The sequence below is a fragment of the Caretta caretta genome, chromosome 21 (genome assembly GCF_965140235.1).
Source record: "Caretta caretta isolate rCarCar2 chromosome 21, rCarCar1.hap1, whole genome shotgun sequence".
Classification (NCBI taxonomy): Eukaryota; Metazoa; Chordata; order Testudines; family Cheloniidae; genus Caretta; species Caretta caretta.
In genome coordinates this window covers 14,140,637-14,166,529 of record NC_134226.1, presented here as the reverse complement: position 1 = coordinate 14,166,529, position 25,893 = coordinate 14,140,637, and the positions used below count along the sequence as shown (strand labels likewise).

Here is a 25,893-nt window from a genome sequence, read left to right as displayed (position 1 = left end):
AAGTAATGCCGATGCCAAACGAGTTTGTTCCACTGCCTTGCCCTAGAAACACACACCGTGTGTCCATCATGGTGCTGGCTCCTGGCTGCTTATGGGTGCCCTGAAAGGGCTGGAGGTTTTATGGCAGTGGAGTCTCCCCCGTTAGAGCTTCGCTCCCCGGCCTTCCAGGTCTGGGGCATTTTTTGGCTTTAAAACGGCAAGAGAAATGCAAAGCCTCCATTTCCGTAGCATCAGGCAGTGCTCAAGAGGGGCCCTCTCACCGACGTGCTTCTGGCCGTGCCCATTCCTGGGGGGGTTTCCCGAACCCAGCAAAAGGAAAAGCAGCGCTGGGGAGCTGGAAGGGGTTTGTGGGAACCACCTGTTTGCTGGCGGACGAGAGGTGTTTGATTGACGCGGCCCTGCCGTTAGAGTCATGTGACTCACCTGACACGCTGGGCTCAGGCCACGTCCACACTGCCCCATTTCAGACCCCGCAGTGTGGACAGGGTAGACCCCTGCCAGCGGCAGTTTGCACCCAGTTGCCCTGCCTGCACCAGTGGGCCTGCCGTTTGCTCTGCCCCTACCCACAGATTATAACCCGGGCTTTGTGACTCCTGCAGTCCATCGCGGCATTCACCCTCTGCTGAACCGTGCCCCAGGCTTTTGCAGTTCATTGAACACTGTTGCTAGCCCTGGCCGTGTGGAAGGAGGGCTGCCCCGGGCCAAGATGGCCACCTCGGGGCTCTTCTGTGGCCAGTGTGACCGAAGCCACCTGCTTCCCACAGGAAAGAAGCCCATTCTCCGGGTTCCACAGTTAGGAAATTCCAGGGAGGCAAATCTATGGCATGACCCTCCGGTCAGTCAGGGGGGCCCTGGCCGGGGCTCCTGAGGAGAGATGTTCCAAGCCCCCGGGGTGGGGTCTCTCCGGGCCCTGAGGAGCAGATACAGCCCCGGGCAGACTACAACGTGCAGCTGTGAAGTACGTTCAGCTGCCATCCTGCACTGAAAGCAGAATCTCTCACACACACACACACAAATACTGAATCCAGGAAGTCCCAACCCTCCCAGCGGCTGGGCAAGCGACTGCTCCAGTCCTGAGCACACTGTCAAGTCGGACGACCACGGGGACAGTGGCAGAGCCTTTCCGGGTGAGTCAAAGTTTCCAGCAGGAACAGGGCGAAACCGCTGCCCGGCGGTGACAAAACACCACTCCAGGGGCTGGCACTGGGGTGGGTTTAAGCAGCCAGCCACCCTTGCACTCTGATTTCCGGCCTTGGTGGGGACAGGGCAAGGTCACCGCTGAGCAGCCGTAGCTGCAGCGGGCGGGGGGGAGGAGGGGTTGTCGGTCTGCAACCCCACAGGGAAGGTGCTGTGGGGAGCGGGGAGGAGAGCTGGCGGCCCAGGGCCCCTCCGTTTGTCTAGGACTTGGTGGGTGAGGGGCGGGGGGAGATTGTCCCCTGGCTTTTGTCTGAAGTGAGCCTCACTAGGTGGGAACGGGAAGCTGCCTCGTATTTGTGTTTGGCCTTTCGGGGGCAGAGTTTTTAAGCGCACTCAGGTCCCGTGTAGGCACCAAACTCTGATTGTCCAAGGAGCAGCGCAGCGGGTGGATGTTGGCAACTCACTGGACAATTTGGCCCCAGTTGTGGTGCTGAGCCACCTTGAAAGTCTGTCCTTACAGGGGGCGGGCCAGGCATTGTGCCCCTGGCCCAGTGCTTGGAGCAGCCTGCCACAGGGAGGGGTGACAGCACGGCGAGGGGGTTATTTTCCTTATTTTCCTCACGGCGTCGGGTACGGGGTGTCGAGGGGTGACCCCGCCTGGCCGAAGCCCTAGTATAAACACTGTTAGACCAGTCTATGCTGAGTATACACACAGGCTACAGTGAGTATACACACAGGCTATACCGAGTATGCTAGGGGGACTGGAATAAGCTAGCCCATACACGCGGTTTGCTGGTCTCGGCTGTGTCTGCATGAGAAAGACTTTGCCCCTGGAGTGTACCAGCAAAGCACCCCTCCGGTGGAGCTGGCCTCTGAAGGCGAGGGAGCAGGGCAGCCATCCCAGGCTGGTTTCCAGCCCGTGTCACCGTCACACCCGCCTCAGCATTTTCAAGTCCCTGGGGGCCATCAGGGGAGGCTGGCCCCAGCTGAGCTCCTGGGAAGGCTGCTATCTTGGCTGACGCACCAGGGACTGAACCGGGGCCCTCCAGCGCCAGGAGCGTAGCCGGTAAGGCTATGTACACGCCACCGCTTACTGCGGTATAACCTGTGGCTCAGGGGGTGAATAGGCCACCCCCCCCCGCCCCGAGCAACGCAAGTTACAGCTCCCTAAGCCAGTGCGACGTCAGCCGGCTGGAGTAAGGAAGTGATGGGCGAGCTCTCCCCCGTCCGCTTCGAGCCTGCAGTAGCAGCTGCATGGGTGTAAGCTCGGCCACGTGCCACCACCTCAGAATGGAGCTAAGGAGTCCAGCCTCCCTTGGCAGGGGCTATAGCAGCCTCGGTCCTGTGGATCAGCACCCAGGGGCACCCCCGTAACACACACTCACCCGTGGGTTCCCCTCCGTCCTGCTGGCAGCTGCCAGCCCAGGGCCAGATCCTACTGGGGCAGTTATCCACTTAGCCTCGGCTTCCCCACAGCCACGCCTCGCCCCGGGGTCCCTCTCCTCCGGTCCAAGCTGTCCCTCTGCTGAGCAGGCCCTGGCCTTTGCTGGAGTGGGGATGGGACGGCCCAGACCCAGCTGCCTTGCACACAGAGCCCTCTCTCCCCCAGGACTAACCCGGAGAGTGGATCTGTGCACAGCAGCTGCAGTCAGATTCTCCTCCAATGTGAGCCGTGAGCCCCGGCTCGGGGTGGGGCTTGTGCAGGAGGAAAGCAGAGGCACTGGGCACAGGGAAGCAAAAGGGCGAACTAGGAGAATAACACGGGAGCTCCGGCGTTCGGCGGCTTCCTTCCCTGGGGGAGCCGGCTCAGCCAGACGAAGTAAGTCCTTTCCCTCCAGCTGTCCTCCTGGGGGGCTTTCCCGTGGGCACTAGCTAGGAGCCACATGCAGCCAGGCTGTGAAACCATCACCAAGGGAAAGGAAGCACTAGAGAAGGGAGTGGTTCTGTCCCTGCTCCTGCCCCTGCCCAGCCCCCTTGACCTGCTGCCGGGCACAGCCAGGAACATTTTGCCCCCCCCCCCCATTTTAAAACTGGCAAGTTCTTACAATAAAAAGTGAATAGGGGACCCCTGGAGCTGCTTAGGGCAGGTCTGTGCTACCGCTTAAGTCGATCTAACTTACCTCGCCCAGGGATGTGAAGCGCCCCCCCCCCCAGCAATGCAAGTTTCACGCCAGAGTAATTATGCCGATGGGAGACTGGCTGCAGCTGCGCCGGGGAGGGTCGACTGGCCGTTCGTTGGCTCATGCCTCGCGCCGGCCCTGCTGCCAGGGCTTTGACATGGTTTCCCCACTGAGCCATGTGGGGCAAAGCATGGTGCAGCCAAGCCCTGGGTTGGCTGGGGGAGGCTCAGGCAGCAGCAGGGAGATGCTGACGGCGTAACAGTCGCACGCCCCAAGCACCCATCATCCCCTTCCGTGGCGACGCCCGTGGGTGATCTCCCCCCTCGGCCCGCCAGGGAGCAGGGCGATCCCCCCTCCCCGCTCCTCTGTACGCCCACCTGGGGAGGAGACGCAGGAGCCAGGCCTCGCGGCACACTCAGCCCTGAGGGAGCAACGCAGCCCCGACCATGCAGCCCTGGCTGGTCTTTAATGACATCTTTCAGGGGGGCCGGAGTGGGGCAACGGCCAACCCTGTGCACCTGCCCCCTCTCTCCTCGCTTGGGGCCTGGGCTTGGGAGAGGTTGATGCTGCGCCATCCCGCGGCTTGATGGCTGACTCAGACCCTGATCTGACCTGCAGTCAACTCTTGGTTATAAGACAGGTTTCAGAGTAGCAACCGTGTTAGTCTGTATCCGCAAAAAGAACAGGAGGACTTGTGGCACCTTAGAGACTAACCAATTTATTTGAGCATCAGCTTTCGTGAGCTACAGCTCACTTCATCGGATGCATTCAGTGGATGAAGTGAGCTGTAGCTCACGAAAGCTGATGCTCAAATAAATTGGTTAGTCTCTCAGGTGCCACAAGTACTCCTTTTCTTTTTGGTTACAAGAGAGGCACCACCAGCCATTTACAAGCTGCTCAGCGTGGAGGGAGGGGATTGGTCGGGTTCTACCCCCCCAATCATTCCCCTGGTCCCTTGTTGCCCTGGCACAGGCCTGTTTCCCTGTGTCTTTCAAGGTGTGTTTCTTTCCCCTGTTGCTGTGAAAGAGCCACACACGCACACAACAGGACCAGGGGACAGACGAGGACAACAAGGGGTGAAAACTGAGGCAGACTTGACCCAGAGGATTGCTAAAAAAACCCTTCGGACAGAGCACTCTTTGGGTCAGAGGCATGATTGGTGACACCCAGGTACATGGCGTCCCTTTACATTAGCTGAGCCCGCCCGCCCTTCCCATTTTGGGAGTGAACACCCCAACCTTTGCTCTCCCCTGCCCCCCATGGAGGGGGCCCCTGCCTAATCCCGCTGCCTCACGCTCCTCCCCCATCCCAGCTCGTTAATCACAGCGTGATTCCCTCGCCAGCACCGCTGTCTCCTGCATCCCCCTCTGTTAGGCCGGAAGCTCTTCAGGGCAGGGAGTGTCTGTACTCTGTGACTTGCCGAACTCCCACGCTTTCATCACGAGTCCCCTGTCATGCCAGGCCCCTTGGGAGAGCGTCAGCAGCAGGAATTGAACTGGTGGCCTCCAGCTCTAAACCTAGGAGTTGCTGCTAAGAATCCGGCTGTGGGCTCTGGCTGTACACACCCCACCTAGCAAGGGCTGCGGGTTACACGCACAATATTTGGCGGTGATCTTAACGCCTCAGCTCATGAGGTCGTGTGATTAGGAGGGTGATAGGGTGGGACTCTCCACTCTGGCACCTCCTGCCAGCTGTCGTGGGAATTAGCACTTCTCGCCAGGGTTCCCCCTTCTGGCGGTGCCTCACCACCGTCACTTCTGCGCTGGACCCATGTCACTCCCAGGACCGCGACGTTCTCTTCAGTGACACAGTCCTCGGGCTGTGCTGTATTCTGTGCCCCCCCTTTTCGGGGGAATGTCACAGTCCCTTAGTCCAGCCACTTCCTCAGTGGCAAGTGAGGGTGCGGGGGGGACCCGGGCCCACCCACTACTCTGGGTCCCATCCCAGGGACCCTGTAGATGGCTGCTGCTTGCAGCACCCCCTCCAACTCCAGTAGATTTCCCTGGGCCACTTCCCTGTGGCCTCTTTGCCCTTGTCTCAGGGCCTCGGCCTACAGCCTGCCAGGAGCTGCCTTGAGCTCCCTACGTCTCTCCCTGCAACACTGCTCTATCTAGGGTGCTTGCTCCCTTCAGCCTGCCAGTCAGTCTATCCTCCTCAGGCTCCAGGGAGTGACTGAAGCTGCCCTGTGATCAGCAGCCCTTCTTATATGGGCCAGCCTGGCCCTGATTGGCTACTCTTCACAGCCCTTCTCTGATTGGCCACCTCCTGCACAGCCTCCCAAGGGCTCTATTAACCCCTTAGAGCCCAGTGTGGGGCAAGCGCCCCATCACAGAGACTCTCAGCTTCTCCTTTCAAAGAAAAGTAAGTTTCTAGCCCTCCCAGTTGTGTTGATAAGGCCCCAAAAGGTGACCCCTGAACCCAAAAGCACCTAAAACATATCAGGCTGGATCTAAAAATCCTGTGGGTTTTGTTTTTTTTTTAAGCCAAGCTCACCATTTTTCTGGGGACGTGGCTCGTAGTTTTGAAGGCTTGAGACTAACACCGCACTAACAATGGGAGCCAGGGGCTGCCTTCTCTTCCGGTGTGCACACTCGCTCGAGGCCCGACAAGAAGTACCGATGCTGGGGTTAGGCCGTGCCTGCCCCACTGACGTCACTCCCAGGCGCTATTCGTGTCTAACATAGAATCATAGACTCATAGAATATCAGGGTTGGAAGGGACCTCAGGAGGTCATCTAGTCCAACCCCCTGCTCAAAGCAGGACCAATTCCCAACTCCCCAGATCCCTAAATGGCCCCCTCAAGGATTGAACTCACAACCCTGGGTTTAGCAGGCCAATGCTCAAACCACTGAGCTATCCCTCGCCCCCTCCTGCACCCCAACCCAGGGTTGGGGTGCAGGAGGGGGGGAGGGGTGCAGGGGGGGAGGAACAGCTCAGTGCAGTTAGGGGTGCAGGGGATAGTTAGGGGTGCAGGCTCTGTGAAGGGGCTCAGGGTTGGGGAGGGGGTTGGGGTGCATGAGGGGGTGTGGGCTCTGCAAGGGAGTTTGGGTGCAGGGGGGGGCCCAGGACTGGAGCAGGGGGTTGGGGTGCGGGAGGGGGTTCGGGATGCATGCTCCAGGAGGGAGCCTGCCTTAGCCCCGCTGCGTGCCGCTGGTGAAGGAAGGCAGGAGCTGCTCAGTTTGCCGGGAACTGGGCCCCATCCGGCCTGACTTCCTGCTCTGCTCTGGTGCAGCAGCCTCCTTTACAAAGGCAGCAAGGAAGTGGGAGGGAGCGGAGTCTGTGGGATTTCCTCCTGCTCGCTGTGGGGGTGGCAGCCGCAGCCAGCTCGAGGTACGTTACCGGCTGGGAGCCCTGGCAAATACCCACCTGCAATTCCCTCCCAAGCCCTGCTGCCCCAGAAATCCTCCTGCTTACTTGCTTCCCCAGCCCCTCTGCAGTGGTGCTTACTCCTAGCCCTGGCATGCAAGGCCCCAGGCAGCCCCACTCCTGCCTTTCTCTAGCTCCACACTTCTCTCCACCCATCCGGCATGATGGCCCCAGGCTCGTCCCAGCTCACCCTGGCATCAGCACCTCTTCCCTGACCTGCTCTCAGGTGCCTTCTGCCTCTCAAATGCCCTTTCCCTGTAAGCCCTTCTCTTCTGCTGCCCCCTGCCAAAAGACAGGAAATGATCCGTCATCTGACTGTCTCCAAGCTAACCTTCCTGTCCCATCCTTTGGTATTTTCTCGTCTTTCGTCCGTGCATTGCCTATTCAAAGTGTGAGTTCCTTGTCGAAGGGTCCTTGTCTCCATCCCTGTCTGTTGAGTGCCTGGGACTCCGCACTAATCATGGGAGCCAGGGGCTGCCTTCTCTTCCGGCCTGCACACACCGCTCGCTTCTGTGGCCCGCTCCTGCACGAGCCTTGCTAGCTGCAGTGCTCTTCCACTGCTGAACTCTCCGCTTCCCCTGGGAGGTGGAGCAGGCTGCATCGGATGGATGGATAGGGAAGCCTGAGGCAGAGAGGTTAGGGGGACTCGCTCAAGGCTCGATAACCATCCCCGAGGCCTTTGCTTATTACAGACCATCTGGCTGCTAGCACAACCCTGCGCAAGGGAGCGGCTCTCATGGTGGCCTTACTCCCTTGTCCCCCCTGCTGATTGCTGGTGGATCAGGTCTCTTCATCAGACTGGTCGGGTTTAAGACCCACATTCTCACAGGTAGGTATGCGCCCAAATCCTATTGCTTTCAATGGGATTTCGGTGCCTAAATACTTTTGAGAATGTGGGCCTAAAGGTCTCCACTGCGACAGGAGAGGTGGACACAAGTCTTGCTGCGGGTTACGCTGTTTTATCTCTGGTGTCCCCTCCCCACGCAGCCTCGCCAGCTAGGGAATCGGTTCCTCGCAGCCAGTTTGCTGGGCGTGGGCCCAGCTCTGTGTGAGCAGCACAGCAGATCCGTGAAAGCAGACGCAGCCGTCTAGAAATGGGAAAAAACCCAACACTCATGCCACATTCTGGCTGCCCAGTGAGCATCCCAGTAAGCTAAGAAGGGAGGAAGTTAGGGTTCCAACACTGAAAGGTTACCTCAGCCATTCCATGCACCCAGGAGAATTTATTGTTTTAGGAGACATACAGGATTTGACAGCATGTTTGCGGGGGGAGGGATAGCTCAGAGGTTTGAGCATTGGCCTGCTAAACCCAGGGTTGTGAGTTCAATCCTTGAGGAGGCCATTTAGGGATCTGGGGCAAAAATTGGGGATTGGCCCTGCTTTGAGCAGGGGGTTGGACTAGATGACCTCCTGAGGGCCCTTCCAACCCTGATATTCTATGATTCTATGAAGTCCCCACAGGCTCTGGTGACACCCTGTCACGTTTGTCTGCTCCGGTAAACGGCTCGGTACGCCTGGCGCTCGCCACGTCACCTGTCCACTCCCCAGGTGCTGGGTACCGTTAGCGGGCAGGCACCTGGCCAGAGGGCTCAGCGGACACAGGATTCTCTTTGAGAGCCAGGTCCTACCCATTGTTCTGCATTGGAACCAGGCCTCCCTAAGGGTATTTGTGTAACCAGGCGGGCCAGGCCTGGCTGTCCGTGGTGCGGCAGGCTATCCCAGAGTGCGTTGCCCTGCATGCTGCCGGTGCTGCTCTGAGTGCCCGGCTGCCAGGCGCCCTGTCCCCTGCTGAGGCACTATGGGATAGCTGCCTGCGTTTCCCTGCAATGCGTCAATCCGAACGCAGCCAGGCAGCGTTGTAGGTCCAGGTGCACGGATTGAACCAACGCAGGGCTGTGGGAAAGTGTCGGGCTCCTGTCGCCAGGCCGGCTGAGAGAGCTGTGGCCTGGTTACAAAAGCAAAGTGCGACGGAATGCTTGTCTACACGGGGAAATGGACTGGCCTAGCCCTAGGGGAAAAATTATTCTGTTATAGATGGGCGGGTCAGTTTCCCTGTGTCGTCAAGCCCTTGTAGTGCACAAGTGCCGTATGCACAAAGACTCAATTGTGGAGTTAATGACCCAGCAACGCTCATTAGCTATTGTGCTCATTTAAGCGCCTTAAAGCCTGGAAACGTCAGCTCACCCGTAAGCTGCACCGACAGGCTGCGTATGCAGTGGGAGTGACCCCTGATGTGGGTTCTTGCCTTAGAGTTCTCAATCCATCCGCAAACCCTGTTGTGATAGGGGAGTTACGGATGCTTAGCAGCACTTTGTACCCTTCCAGAGCAGGCAAGTTGGCAGCCAAAGTCGATCTGAGGATCAGAAAAAATAACTTGGCCACACAAGATAATGCACCAAGCCAGGCCATTATAAGCTCCTGGCCTGGTCTCCGCGCTTTGTGCTGCGTCCCCCACCCTGCTCTCCCTGCTGCGTGTCTGCGATATGCACCAGGCCCGAATTTTAAAAGCAGGACATTTCAGGGCAGCTGTATCTCCGGACCCCTTTGATCAAACGACCCCGGGGTGGCCCCACCGAGCTGAACTAGCCTCTGATCCGGCATTCCAGATTTCACTCTTCCTGTGCATTTCAGAGCACTTTGAAACGTTGCCTTTGCAAAGGAACGCTGCTTCAGCCTGCGGCGCTCAGCCCACTCCAGCTGGCATGGTGGAGCTGTTGCACTCATGTGCACCCCTCGGACAACCAGACCCAAAGGCTCCTCACGGCTGACCCACGGGGTTTTGACAGCCAGCTGAGATGAGGGGCAGCGCAGCAATAGAAGCTGTGTGTGAGTACTCCCTCTAGGTTTCCCCTAGCTCTGGCAAAAAAAGGGTAGTCAGAACCAGCAGATTTTAAAACGAGATCAGCGTGGGGGCGGAATCTCGAGAACCCCCGTACCAAATGCCCCCAATTTCCAGTGCTAACGCTCTCTGGGCTCTCCGCTGGCCCAGCAGTTCTCTGGCCAGTTTGACGACGTGTGCGGATTTTAGTGCACTTAAAAAAATCGTCTCTCCACAGAAGGCTCGGTGCAACCTTACTGATGGTGCTGCAAGATCATCCCATAATAACATTACTGGCCCCCCCCTTTTACAAGAGTCTGTTGACCTCAAGTACCCCGTGACCTGGCTTCTCTTCGCCATGGTCTCAATCAATAAAGCCCAAGCTAGGGCGGCTGCTTTGCGGGGCTGGATTCCAGAATTAGCCCAGAAATTCAGTGGCCAAGGTGAGAAAATGAAGCCAGACCTTCTTATTTTAAATCCCCAAGTTAATCAGTAAGGCAACAATCAACTTGCATTGTGCTACTTCACTAGGGTGACCAGACAGCAAGGCTGAAAAATCGGGACAGGGGTTGGGGGTAAAAGGAGCCTATATAAGACAAAGCCCCCAATAGCGGGACTGTCCCTATACAGGTTTCAGAGGAACAGCCGTGTTAGTCTGTATTCGCAAAAAATGTATTCCCTATACAATCGGGACCGCTGGTCACCCTAGAAGTCACCGAAATCAAGGTTACCACTGCCCTGAGTCACAGCTTTAACCCCTGGTACTCCCCAGTGGGACTTTGGGCGCTCTGCTAGACAACCAGGCAAAGCACTTGTGATCTATGCATGAGTGACTGAAGACTGTTCGGTCCTGGAAGGGCCTGAGCCGCCTTACTCTTGGGCGCTGATGGAAGTTGTTTTCTTTGTTTTTAACAATTTATTTTGGAAGCGCTGACAATGTGACTTACAAATCCTTGACGGGTAAATATCAGAAACAAAACAACCCTGACAGCAGTTAGTGGTTGTGGAAAGCAGGGGTGGCCAACCTGAGCCGGAGAAGGAGCCAGAATTTACCAATGTACGTTGCCAAAGAGCCACAGGAATACATCAGCAGCCCCCCATCCACTCCCCCTCCTCCAGCCCCCAGTGCCTCCCACCGGCAGCCCCGCCAATCAGTGCCTCCCCCTCCCTCCCCACGCCTCCTGCAATCAGCTGTTTCATGTGTGCAGGGGGGGGGGGAGGAGGGGGAGGAGTGAGGGCATGGCAGGCTCAGAGGAAGGGGCAGGGGCCTTGGGGAAGGGAGTGAAGAGGGGGCAGGCAGGGGGTTGAGCAGTGAGCACCCCCCAGCCCATTGGAAAGCTAGCGTCTGGAGCTCCAGCCCCAGAGCCACCGGTTGGCCACCCCGGTGGAAAGAGACATTATGTAGGAATACAGGCAGTAGACCTCTCCAGAGAAGATGTGAAAATTGTTAAAAGGCCCAAGCCGAGCATTGTGTCTTGTGACCACGGGGCTGCAGGGGTTGGAGACACAGCATTGGTTGTGTGAGTTTAACTCTCCTGCTGTCGGTCAGGTTTCACATACCCGGACCTTTCTGTGTATTGTGAGCCCGACTTCAAAGTCTGCTGAAGTTTTTCCACTGACCTTAATGGGTCAGGCCCTAAATTCCCTAGATTATTTTTTTTTTTTTTACATACGTAAAAGGAAAAGTCCCTGGGCAAAACCCTAGTCCCACTAACGTCCATGGGCTTTTCACCTCGGTCTGCAGTGGATGCAAGATTCATCCCTCATCGGCGGGGGTGAGACGCACCCTCCAGGTTCTTTGTTGCAGAGAGCCTGGATGTGTGCGGAAGTCAATGGCAATGAAGAGGAGCCTGCTGAGTGGCTTTCGCTCGGGACTGCTGCTAGCTATGGGGATCCGTTCTCACTGAAAGACACCAGTGGGACTAAAGGTGCCGGCCGCCATCAGGAGCCATTACTGGGCTGGAAATGGGAGCGTCTAAGCTGGGAAACCACTCCAGTGGCGAACCCAAATACCCAGAGGAACTGGTCCTTATGCATCCTGAAGCTCCTGCTTTCTCTTTGGGGCCTGAGATGTACTGTCTGGCTCCTGGAGGGTGTCTACAAGGTAATCAGAGATGTGGCGGCAGCAGAGGGGTGATGGTAGCAGAGGGGTGTCGGCAGACACAACCAGAGGGGTGACGGCAGACACAATCGGAGGGGTGACGGCAGCAAAGGGGTGACGGCAGACACAACCGGAGGGGTGACGGCAGTAGAGGGGTGACAGCAGACACAATCAGAAGGGTGACGGCAGGCACAATCAGAGGGGTGACAGCAGCAGTGGGGTGACGGCAGCAGTGGGGTGACGGCAGGCACAATCAGAGGGGTGACAGCAGCAGTGGGGTGACGGCAGACACAACCGGAGGGGTGACGGCAGCAGAGGGGTGACTGCAGACACAACCGGAGGGGTGACAGCAGACATACCCAAGCCAGCTTTGCACTAGCTCGCTCCAATAACAATAGCAGTGAAGTCGCAGCAGCACGTGCTGCACCAGTAACCATCCTCCCTGGGACCCTGGCTGTGGACTCAGCCCGTGCTGCCCCAGCTTCACGGCTGTCAGCACTCCTGCTAGTGAGAGCAAAGCTAGCTCGGGTCTGTGCACACTGGAAGAACTCTTGCAGTGGGAGCGCTGGGAGAGCTTTCCTTGGGTGTGTGTGTATTAAATAAAAATAGTCGCTAGGTCTTTCCCTCCGCAGATCCCAAAGCATTCCAGAAAGGAAGAGCAGGATCATTATCCCCATTTTACAGATGGGGAAATTGAGGCACGGAGTGACGATGTGATTTGCCCAGGGTCACCCAGCAGGCCAATGAATTACTAGGAATTAATGAATAACTAGAACTAGGAATTAAACTCAGGTTTCCCCAAGTCTCAGTCCAGTGCTCTGGCCACTGCTGACACAAACAAGCCAATTAACTTTAAACCGTCTGAGTAAAAATACCTTCCATTCCTGTCTCTACAGACTTCACTTCTTTGGTACCCATGATGTCACAACCCCACCAACTCCTCCGTCACCTAGAATGTCTTCCAGGGTAGACCAGGCCAGAATTCCTAATGGTAAAACCCTGTCTCACTCCATCAAGGTCATCCTCTCCGATCTTCCTGTGCCTTGGTTTCTCCCCTGCCCCCACAGAGGATAGTCCTCCTGGGAGAGCTCATTCCCTAATGCTCTAAGTGCTATGGACTATTTCAGCCTGGCACTGGAGCAGATGCCAGCGGGCAGGGCTGAGAACATAATGCAAGGAGCTTTTCCTGCCCAGACCTTTCAATAATATATGAACATCGTGTAACATCATCACACTCCCTTTCATCAGTCCAGAGCTGTGAAGGAGGTAGAATCGGGGATCCTGGAGTGCAGGGAAGAGCCCCAGTTAGCCCTGCAGACCCCATCAAAGTCTCATTGTGTGTCCCCTAGCTAGGCCTGGCCCTCTAGGAGAGCGTGGTTTGGTTGATACAGGGAATTCCTTGGCGGGGTGGGGATGTTTGTAAAAGAGGTTTGTTTGAGACACCTGGCTTGTTAGCTGGACCTGAATTTCAGGTTCCCATCCTCCTCTTTGTCCTGACTGTCTGCATGTTCCTGGCCTCCACTGGAAGGGAAGTTACTTGGCCAGAGAGCGGAAAGCAAGGCAGGTTTGATACTCCTTCCTCTTGCATGCAGACGTCCAGGTGCAATGTCTAGGTTCCGTAACCAGAGGACAGCCTGTGGATCAAGGGAGGCCAGGAATTGCAAACTGCCCTCCAGATATGGGATTGGGCAGGCTTCCACCACAGGAGTTATCGTCTGCAACGCTGCCCACACAGTCCCTGCGTGGAGAGGAAACCAGGGCAGAGGCAGCTTGTGGAGCCTGGCCCAGGATCTGTGATTAAGTGGACAAGGAGGCAGGTGCAGCAGCTGACTCCTGAATTTACTTAGTGCATTGGACTCTTTCCCACCGCCGCGTCCTCTCTGTGAGAACGTCGTTTTCAGCACTTTGTCAGTGTGTGGTAACGGGCCAGCTGCGTTCTTGTGCAGGAGTGCGTGAGCAAAGGGGTGTTGAGAGCTCCGCTGTGGGGTCGCACCTCGGTCCACAAGAGCAGGATCCCTCCCCTGAATATGGGCAGCTGGTTGTTTCCTGTCTGAAAACAGGGTGCCAGTCAACCGGAGATGTCATGGTTGGTTTCCTCTGGCACAGCTCTCCAGTCAGGCTTAAAAGGACTGGCATCTTGTTAAAGGTCTCGATTCTTCTCCAGTGAGTAGCTGAACTTAAGGCCAATATTTGTGAAATGGGGCAGCTATTGTGGGCACCAGCTTTGAGACCCCTTGACCTGATTTCCAGAGGTGCGGAGCACCCGCAGATCATGGACTAGTGGGGCAGTTACAGGCGATGTAGGTAGGGGAGGTGCTTGGAGTTCTGTCTTTTGGGCCATTCTGCAAGAACCGGATGAGACTCTCTTGCACTTAAGTCCTGTGCTGGGGTGGGCACCTGCATGGACTTTCAAGCCCAGCATTTTGTGAGGCCCTGGTATCCTTTTTGCAGTTATCGCGGGATTGCAATAACATCACTATAGGTCCCCCAGGCCTCCAGCTCTGGAGAGCTCCCCTCTCATTGCAGGAGTCCTGGGCTGGAGGTAGGACCCCGATGACTGAGCCAACCATGTCTTATAAACTTGCACCCCCAGATCAGCTCAAAGCAGTGGGATCAACACCCACCTCCCCTCCCCTCCTGCTCTCCCCACGCACGTATACCAGTTTCCCTTCTCCCCTGCCCATCCTACTGGGTAGATCTGGACAGCATGATTCAGGATTAGTGGTAATTCTCTGCCCTTATTTTTCAGAACTGAACATTCACGTCAGCAGAGACTGGCACAGGGAATCTTCTCCCTCTGAGACGCCCTCAAAGAATTGCCCTTTCCCAAGATGGCAGCTTTCTCCCATTGCTCTCAACCATATTGCCTCCAAGGCAGGCCGTAGACAGAGGACAATGGCAGACAGTGGCCGTTTTGGCAACAGGCAGTTTTTAGTGAGTTGTTTTAAAGATATCCCACCTTGATTTAAGAAATTGTCAATGATGAGGAATCCACCACGACCCGTTGGTAAATTGTTCCGATGGTTAATTGCTGTCATGGTTAACAATTTACATGTTTTCTGCAGTCTGAAATCCTACATATTTCTTTTCAAAAACTACCCTTTGCACTGGATCTGCTCAGGATTCATCTCCCTGCCAATTTTTGCCTAGATAGACAATGACTAAGCTGAGGGGGGGAAAAAAAACAACCAAACCTGATGCCAAATGCTAACTTTCTAAAGGCCCACTTTTAAATCCGTTTCCACTCCTAAACTACTAGATTGATTTGTAAATTCTTTCAGAATTTGGCTTACGCTCCGAGTGAGTGCTGTAATTTAGAGGGTTGATGCTGTGTTCTCTGGACATAATGAACAAGCTGAGTCCTTGCTTTAAGAACACAATTCACTCAGCTTTAACTATGGACGCCATGACGGGCGCTTCCAGAACTCTTTAGATAGGTGTCACAGCATGCCTGGCCCCTTTAAGGGGAGATGGACCCAGTCCACCTGGGACTAATAAGTCCGCAGGCTGTGGGGCCAGGGCATCAGGTGATAGCTTGAAAAGCATCTGGTCTTTATAAAGGCCAGCAAGAGCTCGGTGGAGAGTGGCTGGTACCCTGATGCTGGCAGGAATTGCTGTGGTCAGGGAAAGAACCCAGCTGGCTCCCTGGTTCACAGGGTGGGAGCAACAGCTGCAGGAAGTAGAAAGGTTCCTGTGGGAGGCCCTGGCTCTGCGCACTGGCTGAGGGAAGAGCTTGGAGGAGCTGGTGCCGGGCAGGGGCAGAACAGGCTCTGGTGTGGTATCCGTCCTTCCTGGGCTGGTGAGGTGTGTCGCGATACCTGGGTGAGTGAGCTCCATGCTGTCGGGGTTTCGCGGCTATTGCTTTCAAGCTAGCTGGGGTATGTCCGCATGAGCTGCAGTCGCCCCTCTGACTGCGGGATAGCTGTCCCTACTGAGGGGGGGCTATTCCTGTGCCAATCGGATCAGGCCCAGGGAGGCGTGTGCATCAAGCAAACCGAATGATGCGGCAGTGAGACTGCTTGCCCACATCTCACACGGGTGGTACCCAAGGCCTGTGGAGGCAGTTTCCTTCATCCCATCACACACGTCTCTGCCTCGGTAGCAGCCAGCAGGTATTAGAAAGGGCAGGGTGAAGGGCTGTAATGTGTTTCGAGGGCATCTGCATCATTGCCAGAACAATTCCATAACATTTATAATAAGTGACTTAGCCAGTGTTGACTGGGGGCCCTGCCCATCCTCCCAAGGCAAAAGGGAAGCTAGAGAGGACTAATAAACCCTCCTGCTACCCACTAGCACATGACTGGGGTCAGGGCAAAACTTCTGTGGGCAGGTTCGTCCGTAATTGCTCCTTAGGGGATTTCTTGCACCTTCCTCTGTCGGAGCTGGTGGTAGGAGCGCCAGGAGCCCGGGCTGGCTGGATTCATGTACTGAGCAGTTTGGGGTTCCTATTTACTGGTGGCCATCAAGTGTCGTGAGCAAGACCCCGCCATTCATATCCTTTAACCCCCGGAGACTGGGTCCAGCACCTGGTGCGTCCAAGCGCTCGTACCTGGGCTGGGATTTGAAGCCAGCTCATGTGGTCAGAGGGGAGCTGAGACGCCCTGGAACAGGCCCTGGGCTCCGCATAGCGTGCGTGACAGGGAACAAAACTCAGTCTACTCTTGTGCAGCTGCCTCTCCTCGGCCCGAATCTGCCCGAGCTTTTCATGCCAGACTCCTGCTGCAGGTCACAGGCTGCACCTGAGGGTGCTGGGTGCTGATAGCACAAGTCACCCCCCGGCTCTGAAATTCCAGGTATCACTTGAGAAGAGAGCCAAGGGACGACAAAAGCCAGATCATCAAAGGCTTTAGAGTGCAAAACAAACATCGCGTAGGGCACCTGGGAAGCCAGGAGGTCAGAGCCACCCCAAGGTGTGCTCCTTTCACCTGTGTCTGCAGGCATGTTCTGCAGTAGCTGATGTTTCCTCGTGACCTTCAGGTGCAGCCCCCTAGACAAGTTGCTTTACTTATCTGGCGGAGCCCAGGAGCGGCTGTGCACCGTACACATGGATCTGTGCCTGCAGATCTTCCAGCGCTCAGGGCCGTGATCGGATCTGGCGGTGGAACTGCCCCAGAGCTCTCATGGACCGGGGTTTGTGGGACATCTCACCACTGGAGTTGTGGGGGGGAGGAGAGAGAGCCTCCCCCTTCAAATATGCTCTAGACCAGTGGGTGGTGCACCCATCTGCCCTGAGTGCTGTTTATATGCTCAGGTACTTCGCAGCCCTCCTCCCCCAGCCCAAGGAGGCAGTCAAGTATTCGCCTCCGATGAAGTGAGCTATAGCACGATGCTCAAAATGGTTCGTCTCTGAGGTGCCACAAGTCCTCTTGTTCTTTTTGCGGATACAGACTAACACGGCTGCCCCTCTGAAACCAAGTATTCGCCTGTCCATTTGACAAATTAGTCAAGGGAGCTCATGTCAGGTGGCAGAACTGAATATGGCAGATCCGAAGTTTATCCAGGAATTCAGCCTGTTTGTGGCGGTTTCTTCCTGGCCCCTGCAGAGCCAGCAAACACCCCCAGCTCCCCGCCGGGCCCCTCGCCCTCAGAGCTGGCCTGTGCCACGCAGCTCCAGGCTCGTCACGGGAGCTGGTGAGAGCCGCTTGGGACCCCGGCTCTCTGCGCCATGAGAGCCGAGGCGCTGGCTGGCTGCTCGGCAGCCCTCCCTGCCCTGCTCCCCGAGCAGGCCGCGCTGCTCCGAACCGTGCCCCTCATGCGCTCTCGCCTCTCCCCCGAAGGAGCCTGGCTGAAACTGGCAACGCCCCCAGGAGCCAGCCCCTGCCCGCGGAGCCCAGCTGCCATGAGATGCTTCCCAAAGCGCTTGCTCGCCACTGCCCTGATGCTCCTGGCTCTGCTCCTGTTCCTCAGCACCCGCCTGCAGTGCCCGGAGGACCCACTGGTGGTGAGTACCAGGCTGGGCTGGGCGGAGACTTCGCCTCTGCCTGCCCCTCTGCTCCCAAACTGCTGTGCCAGCACCCTCCCCTGCCCCAGGGCTGCCCTCCCCTCACTCTGGGGTCTGGGCTCCCCTGGCCCTGCCCCAGGCTGCCCCGCATCCCTTCCCCATCCCGCCCCTTGCCCTGCCCCACAGGCTGCCCCGCATCCCCAGCCCCCAGTCTGGGGTCTGTGCTCCCCTGGCCCTGCACCAGGCTGCCCCGCATCCCTTCCCTGTCCCTCCCCTTGCCCTGCCCCATGGGCTTTCCCGCATCCCCTCCCCTCACTCTGGGGTCCACACTCCCCTCTCCTAACCCCACCTCCTGTCCCTGAATTGGGGGCTTCATGGCCTCTCCTCCCTTGCCGCACTCAGGTGGAGAAGTCTGAGCAGGGGGAGGGCATGACTGGCGGGTGGGCGATGGCGCAGGGCTGCTAGGGGGTGCTGATCTCCAGCTCTAGCCCTCCTGAGCAAAGGGGGCTCTGGGCTGGAATGGACGCCCCGTGGCGGACGAGGTGTATCTGCCACTGGCCTGCCTTGGGGTGTGCTAACGGCAGCTAACGCTGGCTCTGCTCCGGCTCCCAGGAGGAGGTGAAACGCTGGGCCCAGGAAACGGTTCTGCAGCCACTCCAACCCGACGGGAACCTGCGCAGCTCCCAGGAGCTGTGGAACGCCTCTGCCTCCAGGAACGTCTCCTATCGCTACCTCGCCGGCTCCCCCGCCTCCAGGAAGAGTGAGTATCCCAGGACCGGCCTGCTTTAGCCTCCAGCGTTCTCTGCCAGCCGCTGGATCTGGAGAGAGACGGTCCAGAGCTGTGGTTATCAACGTTTTTGATACCAGGGGGTCTGACTTGCTGCCTTCCTAAACTGTGTCAGGGAGATCTCAGGAACTGGCGAGAAACGCTGGGTTAGAGGCACTGCCATAGCAGAGTGGCTGCTGGGAAGCAGGCTGACCGATTTCTGTAACTGGCGCAGATGCAGACCGGGGGATATCCGGCTTGGCAGCAGCACGGCTGAGAAGGATCTGGGAGCTGTGGTGGATCACAACCTCCGCATGAGTCAGCGATGCCATGCTGTTGCAAAACAAGCAGATGCAATTTTAGGTTGCACTGAGAGAGAATACCGCTCTACTCGGCACTGGTTAGGCCTCAGCTGGAGTTCGGAGTCCAGTTTTGGTCACCGATGTCTAGAAAGGATGTAGAGAAACTGGAAAGGATCCAGAGGCGAGTGACAAAGATGATCAGAGGGATAGATCCCAAGCCCTACGAGCAAAGGCTGAAGGAACTGGCTATGTTTAGTTTGGAAAAGAGGAGATTAAGGGGGGACATGATAGCGGTTTCAGATACTTGAAAGGCTGCCATAAAAAAGATGGAGAAAGGTTGTTCTCTCTGGCCACAGAGGGCAGGACAAGAGGCGATGGGAACAAACTACAGCATAGCAGATTTAGATTAAACCTCAGGAAAAACTTCCTAACGGTCAGAACAGCAGGACAATGGGACAGACGCCTCGGGAGCTTGTGGAAGCTCCTTCACTGGAGGCTTTCAGAAGGAGGCTGGAGCCGTCTGTCTGGGATGAGTTAGACACCACAAGTCCTGCATCGTGGCAGGGGGCTGGACCCTTGTGGTCCCTTCTAACTCTGTGGTTCTATGAATCTGTGCCTGTGTTCGGGTGCTGGGCTTGGCTGGCTTGCCCGTGGCGAGGCTCGCCCGTTTGAGAGGTCTGGGAGCGGTTACTCAGAAGAATGGTGTGGGCTTTACCTGAGTTAACATCCTAGTGAAGACAAGGCAGGTTGTAGCTGTCACGTTAGTCTGCAGGTCAAGTTAAAGGCTAGGCTCCCCTATAGCCTCTATCTGTTATCTCCTCTGAAAGCTACAAGCTGCCACACCCTCACGAGGTTCTAGCAAACACACGGCTGAGTCTCTCCAGAGCGGCGGCAGACATTTGTCACTGAGGAGCTATTCACAGAGAGCCCAAAACAGAAACAACAGTGGGCTGTGGCTTTCCCTCTGCTGCAAATGGGAGCATGTGACCCCCTGCCCCCGGGGCCGAGACAAACCACAGACCCCCTGGTATCAAAAACGTTGATAACCACAGCTCTGGACCGTCTCTCTCCAGATCCAGGGCAGACTCACGTAGGGTGCAAAAGTCCACCAGAGTGTAATGACGCATTTCCCCACCCTGCCAAAGTCTCGCTGGGACTCACAGGCCTGGCCCAGGCAGCCCGTGAATTATTGCTTTGCTTTACTGCTTTACTTCCAAAAACAAACTCCATGATCCTGCGCCCGGCCCACCTTTTGCCCCCTAGAGCTCTGGCACCCAGTCAGCCGTCTCTGCAGAGGCTCTGGGCTGATCCTTTCCTTAGGAAGCAAAAGATAAAAGGTCTGTTCTCCTCTTTGGACAGCCAGCCACCTGCTGAGCTGTCCACTTCCCTTTTTAACTGCCCATTTGTTCATTACCTGGCAGCAATGCAGGCCTGAGTGGGCCCACAGCAGCCCCATAACCCTTGCCGGCTCAGTGTGGGGTTAGTGTCCCCCATCCCAGCCAGGAAGGGAGTTTCCCCTTGGCATAGATGGCGTGACACTGACACTCAATGGGCAAAAAGATCTGGCACAAGACATACAGATTCCTTCTAGCTCTGTTTGTGCAACTCTTGGTACCCCACTCCTGCTCAACCTTAGGGAAGGGGACCGGCAGAAGAGAGAGGAGACCCTGTCCTGACTTGTGTGTTCATGGAGGGTTTTCTGGGGGCAGTCAAATTCTCACTTGCAACAGTTTGGAGGTGCAGTGGGAGTGGTTGGGTCATCTGGGGTCAGGAGAGATGGCAGCTATTCCACTCTGATTAAACAACACAGGCTTGGAGCTTTTCACTGAGAAAGATTAGGTAGGACACAAAGGGGAAATTAACAAGAGAACATGATGAATAAGCTAAGGGCTGGTACACACACACACACACACACAGTTCTCCTGAAATTACCAGCATCATTAAACAATTCACATTTACCATTGTGCTAGCTGCTACACAAACAATTTGTAAGATATGCTTCCTGACTCCTAGAGCCTACCATTGAAATACACAAGACAGACACAAAGTTGGGGAAAGGAAGTGTCATCCGTCCCCCCCGTTTTACAGTCAGGGAACTGAAGCCTGGAGAAATGAAGGGTCAGATTTTTCAAGACCTCTCAGCACACTGGGCAATGAGCATTTTGTAAAGATCTGGCTCTTATTGAGGTGCCTAAATAGAAGCTGAGCTTTGTTGAGAACGTGCTCCTAAGTGACACGTCCAACATAGCGCAGGAAATGTGTGTCATAGCCAGGAACGAATCCAAATCTCCTGAGTTCCAGCCAAGTGCTGTCGCTCTCAAGACCCACAAGAAAGAGGACCCCAAAAATGCCCCCATGGCTGAACAGAGTAAAAGGGGTGGGGGGAGACAAGAACACATCTTTTAAAAATTGGAAGTCAAATCCTACCGAGGAAAATGGAAAGGAGCATGAACTCTGGCCAGTCCAGTGTAAAAGTCTAGTTAGGCAGCCCAAAAATAATTTGAAGAGCAACTAGCAAAAGACACAAAAACTAACAGCACCTTTTAAAAGTACATCAGGAGCAGGAAGCTGCCAAACAAGCCGTGGGGCCACTGGACCATCGAGGTGCTAAAGGAGCACTCAAGGCAGATAAGGCCATTGCAGGGAAGCTAAATGAATTCTTTAAAATGGTCTTCAGTGCTGAGGATGTGAGGGAGGTTCGCAAACCTGAGCCATTCTTTTTAGGTGACAAATTTGAGGAACTGTCCCAGATTGGGGTGTCAATCGAGGCGGTTTTGGAACAAATTGATAAACTAAACAGTAATAAGTCACCAGGGCCAGATGGGATTCATCCAAGAGTTCTGGAGGAACGCAAATGTGAAATTGCAGAACTACTAACTGTAGTCTGTAACCTCTCATTTAAATCAGCCTCTGCACTAGATGACTGGAAGATAACTAATGTAACGCCGATTTATTTTAATTTTTTTTAACAAGGCTGCAGAGGCAATCCTGGCAATTACAGATTGGTAAGCCTAACTTCAGTACCAGGCAAATTGGTTAGAACTATAGTAAAGAACAGAATTACCAGATACATAGATGAACATTATTTGTTTGGTAAGAATCAACACAGCTTTTATAAAGGGAAATCATGCCTCACCAATCTATTAGAATTCTTTGACGGGATCAACAAATATGTGGACAAGGGTGATCCAGTACTTAGATTTTCAGAAAGCCTTTGACAAAGTCCCTCACCAAAGGCTTGTAAGCAAAGTAAGCAGTCATGGCATAAGAGGGAAGATTCTCTCATAAATCAGTAACTGGTTAAAAGATAGGAAACAAAGGGCAGGAAAAAATGATCAGTTTTCAGAATGGAGAAAGGCATATAGCGGGGTCCCCCAAGGATCTGAACGGGGACCAATGTAGTTCAACATATTCATAAATGATCTGGAAAAAGGGGTAAACAGTGAGGTGGCAAAGTCTGACACAGAATTACTCAAGATAGTTAAGTCCACAGCAGACTAACTGGGTGACTAGGCAACAAAATAGCAGATGAAATTCAATGTTTATAAATGCAAATTAATGGACATTAGAAAGCGTAATCCCAACTATACATACAAAATGGGATCTAATTTTGCTGTTACCACTCAAGGAAGAGATCTTGGAGTCATTGTGGAGAGTTCTGTGAAAACATCCACTCAATGTGCAGCAGCAGTCAAAAAAGCGAACAGAACGTTAGGAACCATACACCAGAAAATATCATGCCACTATATAAAGCCATTGTACACCCACACCTTGAATACTACATGCAGTTCTGGTCACTCCATCTCAAAAAAGATATTTTAGAATTGGAAAAAGTACAGAGAAGGGCAACAAAAACGATTGAGGTGTGGAACAGCTTCCAGATGAGGAGAGATTAAGAAGACTGGCTGTTTAGCTTAGAAACGAGACGGCTAAGGGGGGATATGATAGAGGTGTGTAAAATCATGACTGGTGTGGAGAAAGTGACTAAAGAAGTGTAATGTACCCTTTCACATAACACAAGATCACCTGGTGACATCAATCGGCAGCAGGTTTAAAACAAACAAAAGGAAGTATTTCTTCACGCAACACACAGTCAACCTGTGGGAATCATTGCCAGGGGATGGTGTGAAGGCCAAAAGTATAATTGGGAACAAAAAAGAATTAGGAAAGTTCAGTGGCTATTAACATGCTCTGGGTGTCCCTAATGCAACCCCATGCTCTGGGTGTCCCTCAACCTCTCACTGCCTGAAGCTGGGACTGGGCAGCAGGGGATGGATCACTCGATAATTGCCCTGTTCTGTTCGCTCCCTCTGAAGCACCTGGCACCAGCGATTGTCGAAAGACAGGCTACGGGGCTAGATGGACCATCACTCTGACCCGGGATGGCCGTTCTTATGTCATTCAGACCTTCTGTAGGCTGCTCGCCTGTCCCCTCACAGCCCAGGCAGGAGGGACCCTACCCCCAGACCCTACCCTCAGGCCCTTTTCTTCGGGCTTCGGCTTTATTTCTGCCACACAATGCTAATGCAGCACATCAATCATCTCTGCCCCTAATCCGGAGTCTCCTGCAGGGACCTGCCTATTTCCTACAAGTTCCTACTCTACAGACTACTTGCCTGGGGGTCAGACCCTGCCCCAGCGCCTCACACAGGAGCCAACTTGCTTCCCATAGCTCTCCTGCTGGACCCAGGCCTTCCTTCCCTCCTCTTCCCAGTTGAGCCATGCTGGCTTCGATAATGACCAGATCCCTAGTGGATCCATCTCAGGTGGGATGTAGCCGATCCATCATCTGTAAGGCTCGGCACAACTCCCCACAAAGGCCCAGCCACCCTCTGAGACAGTCCTAGAGGCTACAGTACAGGGCGTCAGCCTGTGCTGAAACACAAGGACCTGCTATTGGCTTCAGATGAAATCAGCTAGGCTCGCACCCTATGGGGATTTAGGTGCCCAACTCTCCTGGATTTCAAAGGGAGTTAGGCACCTAAATACCATGAAGGTCTGGGCCTTCCTGACGTGTCAGCGGTGCTCATGTCTGTCCTTTCATCTCTCCGCGTTTCAGAGTTCCTCACTGTGGGGATGTCGTCCGTCAAGCGGAAGCGAGGAAACTACCTCCTGGACACGCTGAAGTCCATCTTCAGTCAGTCAACCCAGGAGGAGCTGGAGGAGATGGTGGTGGTGGTGCACCTGGCTGACCCGGACTCGGAGTGGAACACCCAGGTGGTGATGGACATTACCGCAAGATTCACTCCCCACCTCCTCCGGGGCCAGCTGCTGGTTATCCATGCCCCTCCGGAGTGCTACCCGCCCCTGGAAGGCCTGAAGAGGAACTACAATGACGCCGAGGATCGAGTGCGGTTCAGATCCAAGCAGAACGTGGACTATGCTTATCTCCTCAGCTTCGCTGCCAACCTTTCCTCCTACTACCTCATGATTGAGGACGACGTGGAGTGCTCCAAGTCCTTCTTGACGGCCATCAGGAAGGCAGTGGCATCCCAGGAAGGCTCCTACTGGGTCATGCTGGAGTTCTCCAAGCTGGGCTACATTGGCAAACTCTACCACTCCAGCGACCTGCCCCAGCTGGCCCAGTTCCTGCTGCTGTTCTACCAGGAAATGCCGTGTGACTGGCTGCTGGGGCACTTCCGCCTGCTGCTCACCCAGAAGAAGGTGATTCGCTTCAAGCCATCCCTCTTCCAGCACATGGGCCTGTATTCCTCCTTCCAAGGGACAGTCAACCAGCTGAAAGACGATGACTTCGAGGCAGATTCCTTGGACCTGCCTGACAACCCCCCGGCTGTGATGTTCACGGACATAGACACCTTTGAGGCCTACCTGCCCAGCAAGGCCTACAGCACGATGCCGGAGTACTTCTGGGGGAAAGCCCCAGCTGCCGGCAGCCACTTCACCATCGTGTTCCACCAGCCTGCCCGTATCTCACGGCTCCAGGTCCACACCGGCTCCAAGGAGCGCCACAGCGACTATCTCCGCGCGGGGGCCGTGGAGCTGGGCAGCCAGCGGCAGGGGAACGGCAAGGGCTGTGCTCTGTACACCCACGTCGGAGCCTTTGAGAAGGGACGCTTTGAATGGAGGGGCTTGGAGAACAGCACGGCGGCCGCCGCGGAGTGCGTGCGGATCCTCGTGACGGAGAGTCAGAGCGAATGGCTGATCATCCGCAGCATCAGCATCTGGACCACACCAAACAGCTAACGGGGGTGCAGGGACAGACGCACTGCTGGTGACCTGCAGGGCAGGGAGCTGGCCTCCCTTCTCAGGGGCGAGCGAGCGGTTTGGGGGTGTCTGGTGCAATGAGGGGCCATGGAGGGTGGTGGCTCTGCCCCCCGCCCCCAGGCAATGGCTCCCTGCAGGGGAGGCACAGTCAGGGCCGAGTGAGGAAGGAAGATGGGGCAGTGAGGGTCAGGGCAGAGGCACGGCAGGACCCTGGTAGCGTGGCAGGATGGTGGGCAAGAAATGGGAGCTAAGGCAGCACATTGATACTCAGGGCAGCCTATGTCGTTGGGCACTAACTGCCAGGTATCGGCGAGCCTGGCCCCCCGCCTGGCCCCACAGAGCTGACTGACTCCTCTGAACTGCTTCCCGTGGGGGCCATGCAGTCAGAACCAAGCCCAGGTAGGGTGTCCCGCTGGGCCAGACCCCAGGAGTGAGACCTGGAATGGTGCTTGCAGCAGACCGCTGGGGCTCTGGGGAGGTCAGGAGAGCCAGCAGTGCCTGGCTCGGGGCAGGTCTACCGGGGAGCTCTAGCCCAGACATGGGCAAAATCAGCACCCCAGCGGGTGAGGTTGCTCCCAGGGCAGAGGCGGCCACGTGGGAAACCTTGGCTTAGGATCCTACTGCTCACAGCCGACCTGCTCTACCCATGAGAATTTAGAGCTGGGCGTCCAACCTCTCCAGCCTGACGGCCAAAATGCTGTACCCCGAATGCCAGGGGGATACACTCATGGTGAGAAGGGCAGGTTATTAATCACATTCATTACAGCAGTGCCTAGGAACCAACCAAAATCGGGGCCTGGTTGTGGTAGGTGCTGTACAAACACAGAGTAGCAGACAATCCCTGCCCTTAAGTGCTTACAATCTAACCAGACAAGACAGCCTCCTTGCCAGCCCCCTCCTCACTCCTGACTTCTTCACAAACCAAACTGAGATGCTAGAAGCAGGGCCTTGTGTGGCCCCTGGCACCATGGGGCCAAATGCAAGGGCAAGAACTCCTCCGTTCTGTGGCAGTGTTCATCTAGTGTATCCACGGTTAGGCTCAAGCCTTAGACAATCGCAAGATTGGCTTTAAAGTCATGAGATTTTTACAAACTTAATAAATATTTGGTTCTTTTCA

At 55.6% G+C, this 25,893-nt stretch overlaps 2 protein-coding genes across 4 annotated transcripts in view; one reads left to right on the top strand and one right to left on the bottom strand.

Moving 5' to 3' along the window:
• Positions 1 to 2,609, bottom strand: part of LOC142069771 (uncharacterized) — an 11,275-nt gene extending 8,666 nt beyond the window's left edge. Inside the window, exon 1 of the mRNA XM_075122131.1 lies at positions 2,523 to 2,609. The gene's annotated coding sequence lies outside the window, so the exon portion shown is untranslated. The remainder of the gene's footprint in view (positions 1 to 2,522) is intronic.
• On the top strand, positions 1,028 to 25,893 carry LOC125625150 (alpha-1,6-mannosyl-glycoprotein 4-beta-N-acetylglucosaminyltransferase). 3 transcript variants are annotated; one of them, XM_048826853.2, is made up of 4 exons: positions 1,028 to 1,127; positions 17,320 to 17,483; positions 18,096 to 18,243; positions 23,611 to 25,893. In XM_048826853.2, the coding sequence occupies exons 2-4, from the start codon at positions 17,382 to 17,384 to the stop codon at positions 24,753 to 24,755; spliced, it is 1,395 nt and encodes a 464-aa protein (XP_048682810.2). In that variant the 5' UTR covers positions 1,028 to 1,127; positions 17,320 to 17,381; the 3' UTR covers positions 24,756 to 25,893. The 3 variants fall into 3 exon arrangements, with proteins under 3 accessions (XP_048682810.2, XP_048682809.2, XP_074978001.1); XM_048826852.2 differs by lacking the exon at positions 1,028 to 1,127 and adding an exon at positions 2,564 to 2,956; XM_075121900.1 differs by lacking the exon at positions 1,028 to 1,127 and adding an exon at positions 6,506 to 6,587.